Source organism: Bos indicus x Bos taurus, chromosome 15, assembly GCF_003369695.1.
Source record: "Bos indicus x Bos taurus breed Angus x Brahman F1 hybrid chromosome 15, Bos_hybrid_MaternalHap_v2.0, whole genome shotgun sequence".
NCBI lineage: Eukaryota > Metazoa > Chordata > Mammalia > Artiodactyla > Bovidae > Bos > Bos indicus x Bos taurus.
In genome coordinates, this window is record NC_040090.1 from 67,259,073 (window position 1) to 67,278,070 (window position 18,998).

At 38.8% G+C, this 18,998-nt stretch overlaps 1 protein-coding gene across 2 annotated transcripts in view; it reads left to right on the plus strand.

Moving 5' to 3' along the window:
- Positions 1-1,368: 1,368 nt before the first annotated feature.
- Positions 1,369-18,998, plus strand: part of ALKBH8 (alkB homolog 8, tRNA methyltransferase) — a 131,357-nt gene continuing 113,727 nt past the window's right edge. For both annotated transcript variants that reach the window (XM_027563854.1, XM_027563855.1), the window contains exons 1-3: positions 1,369-1,393; positions 8,727-8,862; positions 14,765-15,002. In XM_027563854.1, coding sequence (XP_027419655.1) covers positions 1,380-1,393; positions 8,727-8,862; positions 14,765-15,002 — 388 coding nt within the window. In that variant the 5' untranslated portion in view covers positions 1,369-1,379. The remainder of the gene's footprint in view (positions 1,394-8,726; positions 8,863-14,764; positions 15,003-18,998) is intronic.

The following is an 18,998-nucleotide window of genomic DNA, read 5'->3' on the forward strand; positions in this document are numbered from 1 at the left end:
TCAGATGTCACTAGTGGGTAGCATACCAGGCAACTCAAGCCTTTGAGTCATCACAGAAAGTCCTAGTGGTATGTGCCTTTTGCTGTTGTTATTGTTTGTCTGTTTGAACATCCAGTAGAGCAGAAGCAAGAATGCAATGTGAAAATTGAACATGTTTTCTCTTATGCCCTCTACAGTAGTTTGCAAAGTGCAATATCAGCTTGATTTGGTATCTTTAGCTTGATGTTACCTCTTCCCTTTTGCTATTCAGTTTTAGCCTCACCCTCTTTTTTACTGGACTATCGCAGTGGCTGCCTATCTGCCTTTGCATCTTGTTCTTTCCTTTTAATTTTTTCTCCATATAAATCATTCATCCACTCAACAACACTCTTATTAATGCCACTTTTCCTGGGAAGCCAACCTAAGTTTTCTTGATAGTCCACTGTGGTATGGTGCAAATGGGGGCACCACATCAGCACCATAACCCACTCCAGTGCTCCTGCCTGGAGAATCCCAGGGACGGGGGAGCCTGGTGGGCGGCCGTCTATGGGGTCGCACAGAGTCGAACACGACTGAAGCGACTTAGCAGCAGCAGCAGCACCATAAGGAAGTAATTTCTTTTCTACTCCCAAGTTTCCTTCCCTGCACTTACACAGCTCATAATCAATGCAAGCAGAATGGTTATAATACATTCACATCACACAAATAACATTACAGCAGAAACAATAGCTAATCATCATCATCTCCTGGTATCTTTTATTTCTGATCTGTTACCAAATCTTTTCCCTTTTCACTTCAGCACTGCAATAGCCTGTACCTAGTCTTCTTTTAGTCTCTCTTCCTACCTCCCACCAGAAGCTCTGGTCATATTAGTCCCTTTCAGGGATCCCCTTAGGCCTACACAACAGAATGGTGTAAAGTCTTCCATTATATAGGACAACCCATCTTTCCTGTCTTACCTCCCTCAACATTCTTCCACACATCTTTCTGTGGTATTCATCATTTCCCGGACACCTTCATACATAGTCACCTCCCTCTCTCTTGTCCTTGCAAGTCATCTTTTAGACTCCAGAGTCCCCACCCATACCCCTAATAAGACTCAGGAAGAAAGATGCACGCAGTCCAAGGAGGAGGTGGGTACTAATCAGGGCCCGAGGGACACAAACCTGTTTGACCATGTCCATTTGGGAAGCTACTCCAAGTAAGCTGCACTCACAACGCTTACTACACCCCCTCAAAAGACAACGTAATTTTCACTGGACCGGACAGGAGGCAACTCAGTAATTAAACACTCTTGGCAGAGACAGTTTTAGCTAGGTTCTGGGAGGCGAAAGGGATTCTGGGAGCGCCGTTCATCGCCCACAAGGCTCATGGGAAATGTAGTGCAGTTTTTCTCCAACATGGCGGCGCCCGGGTGAGTTGTGTGAGAATATCCGTCTCGGTTTTCTGTGTTAGAGTGGGAGAACTTGGCGAAGGAGAGAGCTCTCGTTTGCTGAGAACCGCTCCTGAGCCAAGGTGGAGATTTGTGGTACTTCTTATTGGTCGGAACGAAGGCTGCATATCTCCGCTTTCCCTTGTTGCCTTTTCCGGTGTCCTGTTTCTGCCGCATGAGCTTCGGACCTCACCAGGGAGAGGAGGGATTGTCCGTGGGCAGTAGGGTGTCTGTGCGTTGAGTGGTTCTGTTAGAGTTTGAGGTGCATGTGCTCCCGTGGTGCCTGTGTCAGTCTTTTTGGAGGGTTTGGAGACAAGCGATTGTAATCTGGGGAGTATTGGTCTGTGGTGTTAGCTTGAGTTTTTCTGATTCCTGCCAGTGCAGTGACGAGAGTGTTGCTGGTGGTCTGCTGCTGCTGCTGCTAAGTCGCTTCAGTCGTGTCCGACTCTGTGCGACCCCACAGATGGCAGCCCACCAGACTCCGCCGTCCCTGGGATTCTCCAGGCAAGAACACTGGAGTGGGTTGCCGTATCTTCCTATGCCCTTTTTTTGAGTAATCCCTGAGACTCTTGTGCTTTTCGTAGTGTGAGCCAATAGTTTTGGCTGATTTCATTTAGCAAATATTTACTGTGTACTTTCTGAATGCCAGACACTCAAATTCTGTGCCTTCAATTAGGCGACAGCCTTCTGGGTGAACGCAGCACACAACAAAGTAGTTATAATATGATGTGAAAATGCAGGGATATAGTTGCACATCATATATTAATGAAAACATTGAAGAGGGCCACCAAACTCAATTCTGAAGAAGAGGTTTAGAACGTAAGATGGCAAATTCAGTAAGTTTAGGCTTACTCAGTAAGAGTTTATCGATTGGCTACTATGTGCTAGGTCCTGCTCTAGGTGCTGGGTGTTACAGGGTGAATAATACAGACAAAAATCTCTACTATCATTTTATTGTTGTTCAGTTGCTCAGTGGTGTCTGATTTTGCGACACCGTGGACTGCAGCATTCCTGGCTACCATGCCCTTCACTTTTGTATAAGTTTTGCTCAAACTCTTATACATTGAATCGATGATGCCATCCAACCATCTCATCCTCCGTTGTCCCCTTCTCCTCTTGCCCTCAGTCTTTGCCAGCATCAGGCTCTTTTCCAACGAGTCATCTTTGTTATAGCTTTTCTTCCATTTTAGTAAGTTAAAGGAGGAAAACAGAATAAACACATTAAAGAGGGCATTAAAAAAGATAGAGTAGTTGTTCTTCAAAGAATTAAAGTGAAGTGATATGACAAGTGATGGGGTCAGTTTTTGCTAATCATTTTTTCCCCCTTTTAAAATTGATAATGCAATTTGAATAGCTACTAAATTGAAAAGTTGCAAAAGAGGAGCTTTCACTCCTTCTCATTCCTGTACCCAGTCTACCTATTTTCCCTTCCTTGAGTCAACCCATATTACTGATAATGTGTATGTCCTAGAAATTTGTATGTGTAATTTGTATATCTGTACTATATACTTTATAGCCAAGCCTCAAATTGTTTCCAATCTTTGCTATTAATTTAATTTATGTACAAGCACAGGAACATTTGTCTATACTACTTGGTTCATTATAGGCTCTTATTCAAGGAGACCATAAGACATATATTATTATTTCCACTTAGGGCAGTATCCAATAGAATGTATTGGGGTTAAACTTTCTTACAGACCAGATGCGATCTCAAAATTCTTATTATCCTATGGGGAGTGTGCTTAGGCCAGACACAGCATGGCTAATATTCTCATAAAATAGTGACCTTGCTCTTGTCACATCCCATAACAGTCCCATAACATGGCAAGGCATGTGCACACCTTTGTGCAGTAGTGGAAATTCCTTGGCCAGGGAATTGGCCTTGTTAGAAAGGGGCCCCTCCAGGTCTCAGCAGCTGGTATCAGTCTTTTCCTTGTTAAGGGGACTCAGACCTGTCTTCACATGTAGTACTATTGCCTGACTGAGGGAAGAAGGGAAAGGGGATACCAGAAATGTGATTATGAGGCTCCATCTGCTGGTGACTCTTAGTGTCAGACTTAAAACAATGTATTCAGATTCTTTTCTTTCTCATTTCTTCCACTTTGCAGTCTTTGCTCATGTAACATATTTAGAAAAAAACTCTTAGTAGATTCATCCCCATTCTTCATTGCTGACTGCAAAAATGGTGATCTTGGAATGGAATGGCAATAAGATAATTCTTTGAGGCCCCCTCAGCTTTTCTTGGTCTTTAAACCAGTCTCATCTGGCTCTTCTGGAAATTAACAGTAATTTAGTAACAGACATATGTAGTCATTTAAGAAAGTTATGAAATTATGTCAGAGATAGCACAGCCAGACATTAGTTAAAATAGTGAAAACAGATTTTATTTAGGTAATTATGGACAGTAGGGGAAAGAGCTAAGCTCTGCTCCAATTTGTTTGTAAGTGCTTAGGGTGTGTGGGGTGCTCAGTAGAGTGAAAGTGAGAGTGTTAGTCTCTCAGTCCTGTGTGATTCTTTGTGACCGCATGGGCGGTAGCCCCGCAGGCGCCTCTGTCCATGGGATTCTTTAGGCAAGAATACTGGAATGGGTTGCCATTTCCGTCTCCAGGGGATCTTCCTGATGTACCAGCTCAGTAGAGTTGGTCAGTGGAAATGCACTTAGGCCACCTGTTTGTTAGCTGGCAGTTATCAAAGTTAGGATTCCATCCTGTCACAAAGACGGTCATAGAGGCCCTGTGCTTCCTGATGATTACATTTCAAAGGGGAAATTCCCTGCCAGTTCAGTGGTTAGGACTCCATGCTTTCATTGCTAAGGGTATGGGTTTAATCCCTGGTCAGGGAAATAAGATCTCACAAGCCACATGGTGCAGCCAAAAAAAAAAAAAAAGCACACCATAACAAACCCAAAATACATTTCAAAAGAATAACACTCAGGTCCTTGAGAGAAAAACTTCTGAATTGTAAGAGATACTGATACATGTTCACAACTGTAAGCTGTTTTTAATAAGTGCCTTAAAAAAAAGGAAGGTCAGAGGCATTGTTATGAGTTGCTAGAACAAATAGCAAAATTTCCTGGCAGCATTTTAAGTTTTCTCAGTCAAACATTTAAAAAAAAATACTTATTTTTAATTGATTGATGATTGGCATATAATATTGGTTTGATTTCTGTCATGCATCAACTTGAATTCACCTTAGGTGTACATATGTTGCCTCCTTCTTGAATCTCCCTCATGTCTCCCACCCATTTCCACCCCTCTAAGTTGTTACAGAGCCTCAGTTTGAGTTCCCTGAGTCATACAGCAAATTCCCACTGGTTATCTATTTACATACGTTAGTGTATATGCATCCATGCTGCTGCTGCTGCTGCTAAGTCACTTTAGTCGTGTCCGACTCTGTGCGACCCCATAGACGGCAGCCCACCAGGCTCCCCCGTCCCTGGGATTCTCCAGGCAAGAACACTGGAGTGGGTTGCCATTTCCTTCTCCAGTGCATGAAAGTGATAAGTGAAAGTGAAGTCGCTCGTTGTGTCTGACTCTTAGTGACTCCATGGACTACAGCCTACCAGGCTCATCCATCCATGGGATTTTCCAGGCAAGAGTACTGGAGTGGGTTCCCATTGCCTTCTCTGATGCATCCATGCTACTCTTTCCATTTATCTCACCCTCTTCCTCTTCTCCGCCACTCTTGTCCGTAAATCTGTTCTCTATGTCTGCATCTCCATCGCTGCTCTGTGAACGAGTTTGTTAGTACCATCCTTCTAGATTCCATATATATGCATTAATACAATATTTGTTTTTTTTTTCTTTCTGATTTACTTTGTATAATAGGCTCTAGGTTCATCCACCTCATTAGAACTGACTCAAATGTGTTTCTATTTATGGCTAAGTAGTATTCCATTGTATATAGGTACTGCAGCTTCTTTATCCATTCATCTGTTGATATACCTCTAGGTTCAGGCATTCATTTTAATGAGAAGCTGGGATCATCCTAAGATATGGCTTTATGCTACTATAAACCATGGTAGAGTTTGGTCACATTTTTTAGGGCAGGGTTTGGATGGAGTTATGTGCCACGAATAGGCACTCTTATTCCTATTTTATAGGTGAAGAAACCTAAGTACAGAAAAAACTTAGTAACTCACACAGGTTCATGATAGCTAATAAAGGGTAAAGCTGAGGTTTGAACTAGAACTTCGACCTCTAAACACTGTGTTATATTGTCTGAGGAGGCTGTGGGGAAACAAAAATATTTAATTTTTGTCATTAAAGAGCTCGTAGTCCAGTGGAAGGGGACAAACAGAACAAATAGTGCAGTGTTAAAAATGTATATTCAGCTATCTCCTTCTTGTCTAATGATGACTCCAGAAACTTTCTTTCTAACCCTATTTCTTCTCCTTTGCCACTTTATATTTTCACCTGCCAGCTAGATATTGAAACTGTGTATCTCACCAGTAATTCAAACGTATGATATCCTAAATCTGACTTATCACTTCCCCTTACTGATCTGCTCTTCCTGACCGTCCTCTGACTTTGCGGTCAGAATTGGGAATGATATTACTGTAGCCTCTCTGTCACTCACTCTGTCCTGTTAGTAAAGTCAAAGTGAAAGTAATAGGCACTCAGTCCGATCTCACTCTTTGTGACTCCGTGGACTGTAGCCCACCAGGCTCCTCTGTCCGTGGAATTCTCCAGACAAGAATACTGAAATGGGTAGACATTCGCTTCTCCAGGGGATCTTCCTGACCCAGGGATTGAACCCAGGTCTCCTGCAAGATTCTTTACTGTCTGAGCCACCAGTCCGATTCTTCTCTTCCTCGTGTCTGAGTAGTCATCACCGCCTATTGAGTAGTCATCACAGCCTAAAAAAACTTATCTTTTGCCCTCTCTCCCTGTTTGCCTTTTCCTTCTTTCTACAGCCTTTACCCTGGATGAGACACAGCATTTCTACTTCTTAAACTGGATTATTGCAAGTCCTCTTGCCTCTCATTTCCCTATTGTGCTGTCCAGCTCGCCTATTGTACTGGCCTTACCTCCTGTCTCATGTGCTACATGTATTATTTAAGCTGGATTACTGCCGTTTTGTCAGTAGTCTCAACATTTTTATTCTGTATATAAAAACTAATAGAGTTTTGACTCTTTAAGAGCCACTTTGAAATTATTTTATTTAAGTTCATAAGTTTATTTTGTTTGCTAGCTTTGAAGGCTTTCAAGTGGGTGAAGAGTGGAATTGGTGGGTCAGCCAGCATTCTCTCTTCTAAAAAATTATGTCGCTACTCAGTGTCTTTGCCAGACACATCCATTTCTGTTTTTAGCTTCTGTTCTTTATTGCCTCTCTGGATCCCTTCCCTTCCGTATGACTGTGTAATCTTCTTGTCCTGTGATACTCATCTCAAGTCCCCTTCTGTTTTGAAGTTCTCCCAAACTTTTCCAGTTAACATCAATCTTATCTTTTTTGTCTCTATATCACTCTTAAAGAACATTAACACTTAATTACTTAAAGATATGTCATATTCTTTCATTGTTTAATGTTTGTCTGTTTTCCTCAACTAACTTATAAACCTGTGTTGAAAGCATAAACCATGTATTGAATTTGTATGCTGTAGAGTGCTGAGTCCTTAAGTAGGCATGTGTGTGTTCACTCATCATTTGTTTATCCCTTTAACAAACTTTTATTGAGCACCTGCTATGTGTTGGCATTCCTGTTCTCCTGGAGTTTACATCCTGATGGAGGAATTAAGCCAACAAATTAAACATCACAAATTTTGTTAAATTCTGTATTTATTTTGCTATAAAACGGGCTTCTGTAATAAACATGGTGCAGGGAGCTGATTTGGATAGTGTGAAGACCTTTTGGGGAAAGCACTCAGGAACTACTTACTGATTGACATATCTTTAAAAAGTGAAAACATAATTCTATGGTTTCTTATACCTGTTATTTTGACAGTTATAGATACCAAATATTTAACATACAGAGTTTATAAAAATAATAAAATAAACACCTAAACCACCACCTAGCTTAAATACTTTTAATACTTCTGTGTGTCCCTTTCATATTGTAGTTCTCTCTTCTCCCCTGAAATAACTTCTCTCCTGTACTTTGTATTTATTATTTCCTTGCTTTTATGCTATATATGTATTTCTGAACAACATATGGCTTACTTTTGAATTTTGAACTTTATATAATGGAATCATACTGTATATTCTACTGTGAATTTTTTGTTTTGTTTCTTTTTTTTTCCTTTCCTAATATTGATGAAGGTAAAAGAGGAGAGTGAAAAAGCTGGCTTAAAACTCAACATTCAAAAAACTAAGATCATGGCGTCCAGTCCCTTCACTTCATGGCAAATAGATGGGAAAAAAGTGGAAACAGTGACAGCTTTTATTTTCTTGGGCTCCAAAATCACTGCACATGGTGACTGTAGCCATGAAATTGGAAGACACTTGCTCCTTGGAAGGAAAGCTATAACAAACCTAGACAGCATATTCAAAAGCAGAGACATCACTTTGCTGACAAAGGTCCATAAAGTCAAAGCTATGGTTTTTCCAGTAGTCATGTATGGATGTGAGAGTTGGAACACAAAGAAGGCTGAGTGCCAAAGAATTGATGCTTTTGGATTGTGATGCTGGAAAACACTGTTTAGAGTCCTTTGGACAGCAAGGAGATCAAACCAGTCAATCCTAAAGGAAATCAGCCCTGACTATTGAAAGAACTGATGCTGAAGCTGAAGCTCCAGTACTTTGGCCACCTGATGGAAAGAGCTGACTCATTGGAAAAGAACCTGATGCTGGGAAAGACTGAGGGCAGGAAGAGAAGGGGGCAGCAGAGGATGAGACGGTTGGATGGCATTACTGACTCAGTGGACATGAGTTTGAGCAAACGCCAGGAGAAAGTAAAGGACAGGGAAGCCTGGTGTGCTGCAGTCCATGAAGCTGCAAAGAGTAGGATACGACTTAGTGACTGAACAACAATAACAAGAACATGTGAGATTTGTCTGGCGCATTTTACTTATGACTTCATAAATAAAGAGATTGGATATGGGAAAACAGCCCACTTAATAGCACTAAAGCACGGACTGTTTTGTAGAACCTACCAGGGATGCTGTTAGATGTTCTTGCTTCTTTGTTACCTTCTTAAATATTCCTTTGTTGTCCATGCATCTGTTTGTTCTCACTTCTCTTGGTTGGTGAAAAGTATAGTAGGTGTTTAAAAATTGTCACATAGAAACATTTATAAAGTATAAAATACATGAACAGTATTATAACTATCCCTTTCTGATTCCTAAGATTGACATTTTGTCCTTTCTTTTTTCCCCCAGGATTGTCATGGATAGCAACCACCAAAGTAATTACAAACTCAGTAAAACTGAGAAGAAACTCTTAAGGAAACAAATTAAAGCCAGGCATACTTTGCTGAGACATGAAGGCATTGAGACAGTATCTTATGCTACTCAGGTAACCTAGAACTATTATTATAATTTGAATTTAAATGTATTGTCATGTTATTGTGTTCTAAGTAGCATTGTTAATAATTGCTCAGAGAAGAAGTTCCATCATGTGTTACAATCTCTGTTAAATGTGTGTATATATATATATATATATATATGATAGGAGCTTCTAACTTTCTGTTTTGGGACATAGCCTAGTATAGTTTGAATTTCCATTGATTGTGTTGTTTGAACTAGAGGAAACTGCAATTCTGCATTAATAACAATAACACCATATATCTATTTACAGTTTATAAAGCATACTTATATTCATTATTATATTTAATTTCCTAGAAGTCATTGTGAGATAGGTGAGAAAACTAAGGTTCTGAGAGGTTGTGATATGTCCATTGACATAAGGTGCTGAGTTGAAATCTAAAGCTAGATCTTTTGTACCCTAATGCAGTCTTCTTTCTTCTATTCCTAACTTCATCTCTATTATAAAGTATTTTGATTATATGCTGTGAAACATTTTTTTATTTATCAGATTTTATTTATAAAACCTTTTTATATTTCTGATGGGCAATGATTAAATGATATATATGTATGCATGTATACACACACACACACACACACACACACAACTCTTCCTGGGCTATGAATGAGGAGAAGTTAGCTTAACTCTTAGCTTCTCCACTCATTTGTACATGAGCAGTACCCTTTGACCTCAGCTTTCTTCATTTGTAAGGACATACTATTACATACCTTTTTATTACATTGGGTTGTTAGATTCTAAAGAGAACATGTGTATGATAGTACTTCCTAGTCATTGAAATACCATATGAGTATAAAGTATTCTTATGCTATTCGTTCTGATTGTAAAGATATAGGATAAGGATAGTAAGGGAACTTACTACTGAGGGCCAAAGACATACAGTTTAGAAGGTGAAGCTGAGATCAAAACTTGGATCTCTTGATTCTCAGACTAGTACTCTTCTGTCACTCTTGTTCTGTCTTCTGTGCTGCATCGCAGTTTAGGAATGAGTGGAGCTTTAGTATTAGCCCTGCTTAGATTTCTTTACATATTAGTAGCTTCAGGCTCACCCACCCGTGGTGTCCTTGCACAGTGTGCCTCACGCCCAGGCTCCTGTACTGTTCCCTCATGGTCACGGGCCTCCAGGTACTCCTGCTCCCGCTGCCTGTGCTGACGATGCTGGGTGGCTCGTGGGCTCCACAACCGATGAAATACAGTTTAATGTAATTAGGTAAGCTGCTTGTGGTGTGAGATGCGTTCCTGTGGCCTGGTTCTGCAGTGGAGAGCAGGAGCGCCAAGATGGGGCTGATAAGAAATGTGCTTTGCAGATGCAAAATCCTTATCAAACACTAAGCACTGAAGAAACAGTTGTAAGGCATCATCTAAAAACCAGCCTAGTGGAGGACTTTTCCTTTCCTGAAGAAGACCTTCGATAAAAGCACACACACACACACAAATTAATAACTTCAGATAATTTAAACCAAATCCCACAAAAAAGGATGGAGTAGATAATAGATTAGAATTAATATATATGCACACACTTACTGCCAAGAGCCACTGCGGCTGTGAGGCTTTCAGAAGATTAATGACATACTCTATTTTCATCAATTCTCAAGCATAACTGGCTTTTTTTCCCCTTACAGGGGTTGTGTAGAAAAGTAGTAAGAAAAGAAATGGGTTTCTTTGCTGCCTCTGAAACTTGTTTCTGGTTGAGATGAACTTCTCTTTTAGATCTTTAGAAGTTTTAACCTCATCTTCATGGCTCCCAAAGTGTCATTTTATTTGGACTTGATTATTTTTTTCTCCTCAGTACTTTTAAAGGAAGAGAAAACATTTGTAGAAGGACTTCCAATTATATATTATATATCTAGAGGAGAACAAATGCTTTTTTTACTATATGTCATAAATATAGATATCTTTGTGGACTTCCCGGTGGTAATAGTGGTAAAGAACCCGCCTGCCAGTACAGGAGTCTTAAGAGACGTAGGTTTGATCCCTGGGTCAGAAGATCCCTTGGAGGAGGCATGGCAATCCACTCCAGTGATCTTGCCTAGAGAACCTGTGGACAGAGGAGCCTGGCAGGCTGCAGTCCTTAGGGTTGCACAGAGTCACACATGACTAAAGCAACTTAGCACGCATGCACGTAGGTATCTTTGTACAATGTTATAGAGATTGTTAGGTTTTTCTAGAGCCATGGTCCTCAACCTATCAGGACTGAGATAACTTTAAAAAAATCTGAATTCTTTTCTTCATATTACTGGAAAAATTGCTTGACTGAACAACTGTTTATTAAAGTAAGCATTAATTGTATAGCCCACATGAAATAGTAAGTAAGTTCCTCCCTTCCTTCCCGCATTGCACTTGTTTTTGTGTGGTTTGACTTTAGCATTGCCCACAAATCACTTGGACAGCATTTCTGAGTACTGCTACTCCTCAGGTCACCTCTCACTGTCTTCCCCAATTCCTAGGTAGGGCTATGGATCCTTGTCAGTTACAAAACTTGTGTGTCCTTAGATTTGGGAATACTGGAAATATTTTTGTATTATGGCTACATATGACCAAAGCTATTCTGGTACTTTAATTTATAATCTCACTTAATGAATCCAGGATAAACCATCTGAGACTAAATTTTATACCATATTTTATAGTATTGTATTAGTATGTTTATTGTGTGTGTGTGTGTATATACTTACATGTTCTTTTGTCATTAAGTCCTGTTCAGCTCTTTTGAAACCCCATGGATGGTAGTCTGCCAGGCTCCTCTGTCCATGGGATTTCCCAGGCAATAATACTGGAGTGGGTTGACATTTCCTTCTCCAGGGCACCTTCCCCACCCAGGGATCAAACCTGTTTCTCCTACACTGCGGGTGGATTCTTTACCACTGAGCCACCGTACATATAAACTATTGGCTGCCCCATAACAGAGCAGAGTTTTACTTATTATCCAATTTTATAATAATTTCTTTTATATTCTTTTAAAACAAGGTTCTAGATATGAACCTTCTCATTTTATACATATGAAACTGATACATTATGTTCTAAACTCCAGCTTCATATAAATCAAGTGTTGGCAGACTACTGTCTTCAGGTCAAATCTGACTTGTTAGCTAAGAAAGAGTTTTACATTTTAAGGGTTGTTAAAAAATTACAACTAAATAGAGACTTAGTAGATGCTGAAGAGATCAAGAAGAGATGGAAAGAATACACAGAAGAATTGTACAAAAAAGATCTTGATGAACTGGATAAGTATGATAGTGTGATCAGTTACCCAGAGCCCAGGGCCAGATATTCTGGAGTGTGAAGTCAAGTGGGCCTTACTTAGGAAGCACTGCTGTTAAGAAAGCTAGTGGATGCGATGGAATTCTAGTAGCTGTTCACAACCCCAAAGGATGATGCTGTCAAAGTGCTGCACTCAATATATCAGCACATCTAGAAGACCCAGCAGTGGCTACAGGACTGGAAAAGGTCAATCCTCATTCCAGTCCCCAAGAAGGGTAGTACTAAAGAATGTTCAAACCATCAGACAGTTGCACTCATCTCCCATGCTAGTAAGGTTATGCTTAAAATCTTGCACACTGGGCTTCAGCAATACATGAACCAAGAACTTCCAGACGATCTACCTGGGTTTAGAAAGGGCATAGTAACCAGAGATCAAATTGCCAACACTCGCCTGATAATAGAGAAAGCAAGGGAATTCCAGAAAAACATCTATCTCTGTTTCATCAACTATACTAAAGCCTTTGACTGTGTGGATCATAACAAATTGTGGAAAGCTCTCAAAGAGATGGGAATACCAGACACATTTAACCTGTCTCCTGAGAAACCTTTCTGTGGGTCATGAAGCAACAGTTAGAACCCTGTACAGAACAACTGATTGGTTCAGAATTAAGAAAGTATGACAGGGCTGTCTGCTGTCACCCTGTTTATTTAACCTGTACGCTGAGCACATTATGAGAAATGCCAGGCTGGATGAGTTATAAGCTAGAATCAAGATAGGCGGGAGAAGCATCAACAATCTCAGTTACATGGATGATACCACTCTAGTGGCAAAAAGTGAAGAGGCACTAAAGAACCTCTTGATCAACCTCTTGATAAGGGTGAAGGAGGAGAGTGAAATAGCTAGCTTAAAACTAAATATTAATAATAAGATCACGGCATCCTGCCCTATTACTGCATGGAAAATAGAAGGGGAAAAGGTGGAAGTAGTGACAGATTTCCTTCTCTTGGGCTCTAAAATCACTGCAGATGGTAACTGCAGCCAAGAAATCAGAAGATGATTGCTTCTTGGCTGGAAAACTATGACAAACCTAGACAGTATATTGAAATGCAGACACATTACTCTGCTGACAAAAGGTTTGTAATAGTCAAGGCTGTGGTCTCCCCAGTGGTCATGCACAGTTGTGAGAGCTGGACTGTAAAGAAGGTAGAACATCAAAGAATTGATGCCTGCAAACTATGGTGCTAGAAAAGACTCCTGAAAGTCCCTTGGACGGCAAGGAGATCAAACCAGTTAATCTTAAGGGAAATCAACCCTGAATACACTTTGGAAGAACTGATGCTGAAGCTGAAGCTCCAGTATTTTGGTCAACTGGTGCAAACAGCCGACTCATTAGAAAAGTCCCTGATGCTTGGAAAAGATTGAGGGCAGAAGAAGAGGGTGTCAGAGAATGAGATGGCTGGATGTCAACACTGATGCAATGGACATGAACTTGGGCAAACTTCAGGAGATGATGAGGGACAGGGAGACCTGGCATGCTGCAGTCCCTGGGGTTGCAAAGAGTTGGACACAACTGGATGACTGAACAACAAAAAATAATTAATGGAACTATGTGACAGAGCCTTGTATGATCTGTGAAACCTAGAATATTTACTCTCTGGCATTTTTCAGAAAAGCTTTGCCAGTGTCTGGTGTAAATGATGAAACTGACGCGGGTAGGCCATTAGTTGTTTACTTTTGTTATGCTTCAGAATTTCAAGATCTTAACATGGTGAAGAATGTTTTTAAGTATAGAGACTATGAGGCTTCAAGCATCAGGATAAAAATAGGAGACCTCTTCCCCACCAAATTCCTTGAGTAAAGTTGAACAGGATTGCAAATGACAAGGAAGTAAGCATGATATTTTCAAAGAAAAAAAATTTAATTGCAAAATGACTGGATTATCCAGATACAGGAAACTTTTCCTAATTCGTATTCAATAGAACTCGTAGTTGTTTTTTTCTTTGAGCCAGTACCTTTACCTTTAGTTTTTAGTAAACATTGTATAATGGTTATATCAAAAAGTATAGATTCTGGAAACTGACAGAAGTAAATTTGAAATTCAACCCCAAACAATTACTACCTTAACCTCATTTTCTGATTTTTAGTTTCTTTCCATATGAAGTGGGGCTAATATTACCCACTTTGTAGGATTATTGTGAGGGCTTCTCAGGTTGTGCTAGTGATGAATCTACCTGCCAATGAAGGAGTTGCAGGGATGCAGGTTCAGTCCCTTGATTGGGAAGATCCCCTGAAGTATTCTTGCCTGGAAAACTCCATGGACAGAAGAGCTTGGTGGGCTATAGTCTGTGGGGCCACAAAGAGTCGATGTGACTGAGCACATACAAGATTGTTGTGAAGATTGTTTTAATGAAGATTGAGTATAAAAATATATAGCACAGTGTCTAGCCAAAAAGCAAGATTTATGTAAATCCTCGTTTCTTCTCCTCTCTACCTCTTCTTTCTGTTTCATTATGTTAAATTTATGAACAGTGAAAGTTATCTTTTAATTTGTGTTTATGGTCACTAAAAGGCTATTTAAAAATCAGTATCATTTACAATATTTTATTTTAAAATGTTATTTAAAAATAACAGGTTGATATCAACTGCTCATATTACTTTCTTTTTTTGTCTTTTTAGAGTCTGATTGTTGCCAATGGTGGTTTGGGTAATCAAGTGAGTAGGAACCAACTGCTTCCGGTTTTAGAGAAATGTGGATTGGTGGATGCTCTCTTAATGCCACCTAATAAACCCTACTCATGTGTAAGATACAAAACTGTAGAAGAATCCAAGAAAGCCTATGATACTCTCAGTGGTAAAGAAATAGTAGATGATTTAGGACAAAAGATCATCCTGTACTTGAATTTTGTGGAAAAAGGTATATCAGACAGGTATCTTTTTAAAAATGTTTTTGCTTTTGTGTGAGTTTTCTTTCATATCTAAGTCGAAAGTTTTAGTTATTGTGAAACAAAATAGGACATCCCATTTTGGGGTTAAGCAAACCCCTCTTTTTTTTAACATTCTTTAAACGCCTAGTATTGTATAGGTATGGGACTAGTAGTTGAAGGGAGATGATTGAGATACAGTTAATTATTTCTGAGGAGCTGGTCCCACCAAGCTAACAATATCTTTATTATATATGTTATTTATTTTGGAACCCTGCTGTCTAATTGTGTTTTTCAGTATTTATTGTTAAGGGTTCAGATTTATTTTACAATGTCTACCTAGAAGCTTTCAATTAATCACTTAGGAATTAATTGTGATCCAAATGATTGTGTGCCAAGGTTCACGATTATGGAGGAACAGCTTTAGCCACCAAAGATGCATGAAGCTTTATAGTGGTGATAGTCAGTTGAACTTTCTGTGTTGGTAGAAATATGTTTATATTTTATATCTGTGTTGTCCAGCATGATTCTGTGGATTTTAAAATTTGATTTTATTTAAATAAATTCAATTAACTAATTTAAATAAAAGTTTGACAGACTGCTTTACAAAATTGCTGTAGGGGTTATTCCATCTTTTCACCACTGACCCATGGAAATGAGATATGTTGAGATGAACTTTGATGTTTAAACATCTCATCTCCTGCTATTATATTCATTTGCTACCTGTTTAGGCAGTTAAACAGTTTTGTCTAGATAAGCTGTGGGTAAGTAAGTGAGTATATGTCAAAATGATGTTTTTTAAAATAAGACTCAAAGGAAACTTTAAATAACTCCATTAAAAATATGTTTTATAAGTTATAATTCTCAGTGTCTATATGTACTTAATTTTAAATCTGACTTAAGCTTTCAGATTTTGCAAAGCAGATTGTTTTCATATTTTGTTTTTGTGGTCAGTTTTTAAAAATTATATGGTTTAAGAATAAATCTTAATCAGAGAATATTATCATTGGGTTTTCCTCCAGCATGTTGAACAGTGTAAGAAATTGCATGAAATGAATTTTGGAATGGTTTTTATTTGAAATCCTATATTAGATCCAGAGACTTTCTTTTTTTTAAATTGAAGTATAGTTGACTTACAATGTTGTATTAGTTTCTGGTATATAGTGAGGTGATTCAGTTATATATATATGTGATATATTTTACACTATGGTTTATATGGGATATTGAATATAGTTTCCTGTGCTACACAGTAGGACCTTGTTGTGTATCCATTTTATATGCAGTAGCTTGCATCTGCTAACCCCAAACTCACAAACCATGCCTCTCCTACTTCCCTGCCCTTGGCAAGCAACCAAAAATCTGCTCCCTATATCTGTAAATCTGTTTCTGTTTTGTAAATAAGATCATATGTGTCATATTTTAGATTCCACATATAAGTGATATCATATGGTATTTGTCTCTCTCTTTCTCACTTACCTTAGTATGATAATCTGTGTTTCGATCCATGTTGCTACAGGTGGCATTCTTTCATTTTTTTATGGCTGAGTAGTATTCCATTATATATATATATGTGTGTGTGTGTGTACACATACATCTTCTTTATCCATTCATCTGTCCATGGGCATTAATGTTTCTTCCATGTCTTGGCTGTTGTAAATAATGCTACTGGGAACATTGGTGTGTGTGTATCTTTTTGAATTATAGTTTTGTCCAGATGTATGCCCAGGAGTGGAATTGCTGGGTCATATAGCAACTCTAGATTTTTGAGAAACCACCATACTGTTATTTCACATTTTTCTATTACTTGACCATAGAAGTAAAAATAAATATTTAAATTTTATATTAAGTATTTAGAATCTGGTTTGTTTATGGAGGGGCATACTGTAGATATGAGAAAACTTTCTTAGATTTAAAAAGTGGCCTGATCGTGTTCAAACAAAATACTTAAGTAAATACTGTTGTATTTGCTATTGGTAATTGCAGTGGATAAAATGTACCATGATTTTTATCTCAGCCTTAATTTTTGTATTTTTAATATGTTGTGTGCTGGGCTCCCTTTGGCAGCACACATACTGACATGTTATATGCCTTTCAACATTATGATTTCTAAAAATGAGGCTTAGAATGTTGACTGAAAAAACAAGTCACAACCTAGAAATTGACAGTTATGTTTTATTTGGTGGGAATGTTTAGGACTTCAAGCCCAGGAGACAGCATCTCAAGTAGTCCTGAGAAACTGCTTTGAGGCAGTGGGGGAAGCAGTCAAGTTATGTAGGAGTTTGCAATACAGTGGGGCAGGTAGTCTCAATGTCAAAGATTACTGTTAATTAGGGAAAATCATATATCTTTCAAGTTAAGGAATTTAACACTTTTCTAAGTTTAGAAATATGCAAGCGTCTGGGTATACTGAAATAATTTCTTCCATGTGAACCTCACCTATGTGGGGCCAGAATCCTGTTTCTTGACTTAAAAAAAAATTTAACTATTTTAATTGAAGAATAATTAACTTTACAGTATTGTGATGGTTTTTGCCATTCATCGACATGAGTCAGCTACAGGTGCACATATGTCTGCCAATCCTGAACCCCGCACTCATCTCCCTCCCTACCCCATCTCTCTGGGTTGTCCCAGAGCACTGACTGACTTTGGGTGCTCTGCTCCATGCATTGAACTTGCATGGTCATCTATTTTACATATGGTAATATACATGTTTCAGTGATATTCTCCCAAATTATCCCACTTTCACCTTCTCCCACAGAGTCCAAAAGTCTGTTCTTTACATCTGTGTCTCTTTTGCTGCCTTGTATATAGGATTGTCATTACCATCTTTGTAAATTCCATATATATGTGTTATTATACTGAATTGGTGTTTCTCTTTCTCACTTACTTCACTCTGTATGATAGATTCCAGTTTATCCACCTCATTAGAACTGACTCAAATGTCTTCCCTTTTATAGTTGCATAATATTCCATTGTGTTTATGTACCACAACTTCCATGCATCTGCCAATGGACACCTTGGTTGTTTTCATGTCCTACCTATTGTAAACAGTGCTGCAGTGAACATTGGGGTACATGTGTCTCTTTCAATTCTGGTTTTCTTGGTGTACATGCCCAGCAGTGGGATTGCTGGGTCATATGACAGTTCTATTTGCAGTTTTATAAGAAATCTCCATATGGTTCTCCATAATGGCTGTACCAGTATGCATTCCCACCAACAGTGTAAGAGAGTTCCCTTTACTCCACACCCTCTCCAACATTTATTGTTTGTAGACATTTTGTTGGTGGCCATTCTGACTGGCATGAGATGATACCTCATCATGGTTTTGATTTGCATTTCTCTAATAACGAGTGATGTTGAGCATCTTTTCACGTGTTTATTAGCCATCTGTATGTCTTCTTTGGAGAAATGTCTCTAGTTATTTGGCCATTTTTTGACTGGGTTATTTGTTTTTCTGGTATTGAGTTGCATGGGCTGCTTGTATATTTTGGAGATTAATTCTTTGTCAGTTGTTTCATTTGCTGTTATTTTCTTGTGAAGACTGCCTTTTCACATTGCTTATAGTTTCCTTTGTTTGCAAAAGCTTTTAAGTTTAATTAGGTTCCATTTGTTTATTTTTGTTTTATTTCCATTACTCTGGGAGTTGGGACATAGAGGATCTTCCTGTGGTTTAAGTGTTCTGTCTATATTTTCCACTAAAATTTTATAGTTTCTGGTGTTACATTTAGATCTTTAATCCATTTTGAAGTTATTTTTGTGTATGGCGTTCGAAAGTGTTCTAGTTTCATTCTTTTACACATGGTTGACCAATTTTCCCAGCACCACTTGCTAGAGAGACTGTCTTTTCTCAATTGTATGTTTTTGCCTCCTTTGTCAAAAATATAAGGTGTCCAGAGGTGCATGGATGTATCTCTGGGCTTTCTATTTTGTTCCATTGATCTATATTTCTGTCTTTGTGCCAATACCATACTGTGTTGATGACTGTAGCT